The sequence below is a fragment of the Penicillium crustosum genome (assembly GCF_028827405.1).
Source record: "Penicillium crustosum strain IBT 35664 chromosome Unknown utg000002l_segment0_segment0, whole genome shotgun sequence".
NCBI lineage: Eukaryota > Fungi > Ascomycota > Eurotiomycetes > Eurotiales > Aspergillaceae > Penicillium > Penicillium crustosum.
Genome location: NW_026623123.1, coordinates 4,665,717 through 4,672,144, shown reverse-complemented (window position 1 = coordinate 4,672,144; position 6,428 = coordinate 4,665,717). Strand labels below are relative to the sequence as shown.

At 43.8% G+C, this 6,428-nt stretch overlaps 1 protein-coding gene across 1 annotated transcript; it reads right to left on the bottom strand.

The window, feature by feature from the left end:
* Positions 1 to 3,701: 3,701 nt before the first annotated feature.
* On the bottom strand, positions 3,702 to 5,589 carry N7487_005293 (uncharacterized protein; the record flags this gene model as incomplete). The annotated part of the gene is made up of 3 exons (XM_056873040.1): positions 3,702 to 4,732; positions 4,791 to 5,149; positions 5,210 to 5,589. 3 exons carry the CDS (start codon positions 5,587 to 5,589, stop codon positions 3,702 to 3,704), a joined length of 1,770 nt encoding a protein of 589 aa, XP_056730760.1.
* Between the last annotated feature and the right edge of the window lie 839 nt (positions 5,590 to 6,428).

Below are 6,428 nucleotides of genomic sequence, written 5' to 3'. Positions count from 1 at the left end.
AGAGAAAGGGCCTTTTGATGATCCCCCTTAACTATCATTTGTAGGCGACGCCGTACTGTCTTAGGAGTCAAGATTGGAGGTATATCTTTTAAGAGGCGAGCAAATCGAACAAATTCAAATATTTCCGGCCTTTCGAGGAACTGGAAGGGGAGCTGATATATTGTAATTAAATTGATTTGAATTCGTTCCCAATCCTTAGTATTAAAAGTGGTCTTCTGCTCCGAAGGACACTCGGACTAAGATATATTAAATTAGTATATAGTTCGTTTTAAGATATAATAGTATATATTACCGCAAACTATAGCGATTGCCTTAATATCTACTGAAGAGAAGAACTCCTTCCACCCTACTGACAGGTCTTGCTCTTACGGTGCTTTTTTAATAAGTGAAGACCTCTAGACTGTAATAGATAAGGAATCGCCTTTCCACATCGTCGACAAAGTACTATCGGCTATCCAGTCTGATAGTATACGACCTAGTCGAAGTGCTCCCAATATAGTGATATATAATTCGCTTCAAAGTTCACTTTACGTCGTGAAGTATTTGGTTAGGCGTGTATAGTGTGTCGCTACCACTCAATAAATTGTGTTTTGTTCATCTTCGTATAGCATACCCAAAGCTTCTTGGCTCCAGGGCCAATTCGTTCGAGGGTTGTTAGAGCAGTGATAGTATGTAGAGTCTGGAACTCTAGAATACTAAGGATTGAGGGGGCTTCGGGATTTGGTGTTTATTGGCTGATTGACTGGTCAGGAGTAAGGGGATTATATATTAAATCGTATAAAAGAAAGTCGCAGTCGGTAAGGCGGTCTAGATATCCAATTTGCGATAAAGATACCTACGAAGAAGGGCCAGCCTCAGCGTACTGTCCAAAATGTAACATATTGAAGGTTAAGGGCAAATAGTATATATAGGTATATAGTATAAGGTAAAGGGGAAAACAGAAGCACAAATAGCCTACCTAGACAAAATCTACGACCGACATAACTAACAATAAATAGGGAGGGTATCTACTATATTAGTATAGTGGTAGATAGATCATAAAGCCGAATATAGATCTCGATATCTATTGGCTATTCACCTCCGACTCCCATAATAGCCCCACCGTAGTGCTATAGCACTCCCGCAGTACTCCCGCAGCACTCCCACAGTACTCCCGCAGCACTACGATATAGTGCTATGATATAATATATTTCGGGGTCTACATTATCCCCTTATTCTATATAGCTGCCTAAAGTCCTATATTCTGACCTCGGTCAGAAAATAGACAGTATATTAAGTTAGTATACAAAGCCTTCTACACCCTATATTTCTGACCTCGGTCAGAAAATAGATAGTTATGTCAAATCATTATACAAAGCCTTCTACGCCTCATATTTCTGACCGAGGTCAGAAAATAGACAGTATATCAAGTTATTATACAAAGCCTATATAGTATATTAATTATAAAGATCAAAATAAGATATAAGGTAATTCATCCGGTCGCAGCACTATACTATTTAAAAAAAGGGTGAAATATAGGCTTTTACTGTAGAAAAATAAAATCGAAACTACAAGGTACAAACTAGAAGGTATATATATAGAGTTAATATATATATCCACATACAATACCAGTACATTCTCTTCCAGATAATATCAACCACTAATTCTATACTGTTTTGGGCTGATTTTACTTTGAATCTACATTTGTATAGGACTTGAAGCTTTTAATCTATTTCTTGAACGTGAGTTGATACGAATCTTAGCAGTGAGTGACCATAACTAGACTGCGACAACGCCCGTTTTTGTGGAGACATTTTTAGCGTCGCCAAGACATATGCGGGCACTCTTGGCACGGTGGGTACTGCCAAGAACTAGTTATGTACATAAAATCGCCGAATAGGGTAATTTTTGCATTATTTTTGCATAAGGATGGGCGATGGGCGTCGAATTTCAAAAGGCCCACGGGCCGTGGACACTTTCTAGTGCCCATGGACGGGCGATGTCGCAGTCTAACCATAACTACCTCCCAATGCCAATACATGTGTAAAAAACAGTAATTTATCAAAATAAGTCAGCATTTTATCCATCCATTTTGGGTAATGCTTGGCAGAATTATGCTAGCGCAGCACTAAAACTGGTGCTGCGACGGTGCTGCAGCACTTAGTGCCGCAGCACCATACAACAGCACCAAAATTGGCTTAGTCCCGCAGCACCTCGCAGCACCATATCGCAGCACCAAAATTGCCTTGGTGCTGCGGGACTTGTCAAGGCCTACATACCACCGGAGCCTAGGTCTTTTCACACAGCAATCTCTAGAGGTGCTTGCATCTTTCACCACACTCGAGCTTCGAGGAACGCCGTCAGAAGCACGTCGTCAATTTAACGCGGTTAACCCCATCGGCCCCAACGCACTCTAGGCTCGGTTGAACGTTCATGTGCGCATGCGTGGACATTTTAGTGATTATAAACATCCTCATTAGAGGAAATCCATCAGCTCAGCTATTCTGGGGGATGTTGAAAATCCATGTTTATGCACCCCCTGTTTACCCTTCCACGAGTTTTTGACACAAAGTGAATTGGTGGTGGTATTTTTACGAAGACCAGGAGCCATGGTATACTCTGACACTATACGAGGCACCCTTCTTAGAGAGCTGTGTGTCATCGGGATTTTGTGTATATTTTGAAATCATGTGGAAGCTTGGGCCGATTCCTGACGTTGAGGCTGTGCAAAACGTTTATAAAGCCGGTCAAAATTTAACTAACTGTGTTGGTTGGATGGCACGGTGTGTGAATGAATAAGATGGTTGGAATGGCGACACTAATCGCTGTAATGGCCATGATTAAATCGCAGCTTTTAAGACAAGCCTGTGACTGTTGCGTTCTTGACCTGTATCAATTGCATCTTTTGCACGCTCAAACCTCCCATCATCACTTTACTTTGAACAACGGGATCTTTCAAATCAACTAAGGCGTGTATGTTAGATTTTCGTAGATACCAAAAGCAGGTGATATTTCAAATCAGTCTTGTTGAGTGTTGAGATCAGCTAGTCAAAAGTCGTTTGTTCTGCGGTTTTCTTGGAGGATTGGTATTGTGCCCACAAACCAAGAAAAGCGGTCTAACGTGCTGAATTCTAAATGCCTGGCTACACGAAGCCTCTTGAAACGTCGTATGATACGGTATTGAGCCCAATGTGTACATTACCTTACTTCTGCGGTTAGTTTCTTTGCTCTTACGTAATCGTGGCTGTGGCGATGCAAAATTGTATCGATCTGTAAAATGTATCGTAAGTTATATTCGGTTTGCTGTATTGGGGTTTCCACAAATATCCAAGTGCAATTGCATACAGTGTCATTTCTCCTTTTAATTGGTATCATCTCTGAGGAATTCTGGGCATACTGTAGACCCCTAGTTCATGTCATGACTTTTCTGATCGAAGGGTTTGGGCTTGTTGGAGGGGGAGATGGTCGACTAGAGAGCAAGAAAAGGACAACCTAGAATGTCTTTACTCCGCGGGCGTTTCAATTGGGTAGAATCTGAAAAAAGGTGCTAAACCCCATGCATTATACTGCCACTTGATCATCTTCTACGCCCTGGTTTGTAGAGAAATTATCGGATGTACATTGTGAATAGAACAGAAAAGGTATATGAAGCAATTATGCTATGGCGCCATTTCCCAGTAAAGCATACTCGAAGGCTTTTTTTTCTTCGATCCCGAGAAAACCTAGAAACCCGCCTGAATACGTTGGGCTTCTGTAAAGTAGCGAACATGGTGGACATCTTCCGCATGGCGTTTGAGCGCTTTATGTCCACTCAACACAAGCTGGCAATATCTGTCAGGACAGGTTATGAGCTCAGTTGGCTTGTATTTCCGAAGATGCTTTTCGAAATGTTCTCGAGCTTTTCGGGATGAGGCAAAGTAGCACTGGTACTGCGGTTCAAAAATGCAGAAAAGGCAATGTCGATTGGTGAGCGAGATGGGACAGCCTCGGGGTTCTGGTGATGAAGAGGACTCTGTTTCCGCCGAAGGCAGTTCTTTTGGTAGCGAAACTATGTTGCTGCCGATGGCATATTCGGTTTGTCTCTCAGGGTTAAATCTTTCGGGTGGTACTTTCCGAACATGGCCAAGCTCAATCAGAGCATTGACCAGAGTGACTCGCTGTGCCATATCATTTTTCTCTGAAAGATCTTGCATGGATATTTGCATCAATTCCGCTACCTGACGACGCTCATCCAAACGATGAACGATCTTCTCGGGCGCATAAGCCTGCTTGTCAATATCCAAAAGCGAGGGATCGAGCTGTCTGTTGATCTCAAGAGTATCGATCGTGGAAAAGAATTCACCACGAGCTCCTTCAAATGTGTCTTTCTTCAATTTTGCCTTGGCACATCGCAATGCAGCTTCCGTCTTGGCTTTGAGCTCTCCAATTTTGGTGCCAGCCGCGTTCTTCATAGATCCATACATCTCTTTGGCTTCTTTGGCAAGAGAATCGCGCATTTCTTGCAGGCCAACTATCTCAGGGTGAGTTGAAAGTGAAGCTCGCGTAGTGGCAGGCAAATCGTCGTAATGAGAAGGAGCTCGAGGGTCGATATAGCGGCTTTGGTGACTCAGAATGTTCATCAATGCGTCCTCCGAAGGTATCCCAAGAAATGCGGCTTGAACATGGGACTGGACACGCTGATTCATATATGTCTGAAAGGTGCTAGCATATACATGGCCCATCACCTGTTGGAGCAAAGGAAGAGGTGCAGTTTCTGAACAGAGTGCCTGCGTCAGCTTTGGAAGTACAATTTATGTTGTATGGGAACTTACTTTCAACAGCCTCACCGGTGCCACGCCGGAGATCGTAAGGTTTCATAGCACGGGGCATGCCCACTGCGAGACTCAACCTTTCAAGATAATATAGATACGTGTGGTATTTGAGGGGTTTGATCTCATGGGTGCTGATACCACAATGGGTCGATATTGGCTGACGGCAGATAGGCAAATTGAGCTTTTCTTTCACAAACCTCAACTGCAAGGAGTGGCGCGGCGATTCTACCCGGGAGGCAAAAATGTCCTCGATCGAGCGAATTTTGCTCTCGAACGCTCCATCGAGGAAGGCCATAGCGACCACAAGCATGGCAATGTCAAAGAATGGCTGTTTCACTTCAGACATTAAGAATATTTTCCTTCACCATGCGATCAGCCTCGCATAGGAAAGGCAGGGTACCTAATGGATCTTCACTCACTTTTTTGGTCTTTTATCATGGCCCTTGGTATGTTTTAAATCAACTTCCATCACGAGATGATCACGGATACCACCAGGATTCGGTAGAAGTATCAGGCTTATCTGGCCGTAGCAAAGTGTTTTTAGATCCTCGTCTCTGAGATCCCATTCATCCATTTTATCGGTTTCAGTAGCGTCAACCTCACTCACACTTCCAAAGAAGCGCTGGACATTAGTCTGCTCGTTCTTTTCAACATACACCAATGCCCCCGGTCGGCTTGCAGTATAAGCCGACACGAGTAAGACGAAAGCGAGCTGGATGATTTGCCGGCCGTCCGGATATGGCGTAGTATCTTTCGTCCAGTGGTAATGAAGCACAATGTACAAATCATCGACGTTCATGACGGGCTTTTCCTCAACAGACCTATCCAGATTGAAACGTTCAACTAGGTCTTTGTTCATGTACTATCACCCTTCTGTCAGAAAATAAAAAGAGCAGAGAGCAAGAAAAACCCACATCATTGATATCCTGGCAGCTTTTCGCGTGGAGGCTACGCCCCACCGCTTTGCGATAGAGCTGGCACCATAACCGCCAGTTCTCGTGCAGGCTGCTGAACTATTTTATTTTAGAGTTGTGCAGTATCCACTCAAGAAATATCATCACATCCTCTTTCCTTGCTGCGTGGAGAGACTTCAAGTACTCCTTTTTCCCTAGAAAGTCACAATGCCTGGGCTTTGATCAGCGCGATATTCCGGGATATGATAAGAAAAGACGCCTACTTAATCCATCTTCTCTTGATGTATTCAATGTTGTTCTTCGTGGATACAGCATGTCGCTTTTGAATTATGCTCTTCTCTAGTTGTCGGCGGCGCTGAACATAATACTCCGGGCTAGGTACTATCTTTGCCTTCATGCGGGAAGCGTAAGAGTCTGAAACAGTCATGGCTTCAGGTAGCAATAAGCCTAGCAGATGCCAGAGAATAGTGGCACACTTCAGGAAACTGAATGGGAAAGAAGCTGGTTGGTATGGCGATAATGACAGTTGCCCAGAAGGAAGGTTGGAGAGATACAATGTAGAAAAGACTGTTGCTGGTGAGTTGGACTGTAGAAAGGCTACGAGATGATGGGGAGGGGGGGGCGACCATTTAAATATTGAGAACCGGTCTTGATGGCTCCGCAAGACAGACGATTTATCATCTTTGTCTGGAGCGGCTACAAACGGACTGAAGGATACTGAGCA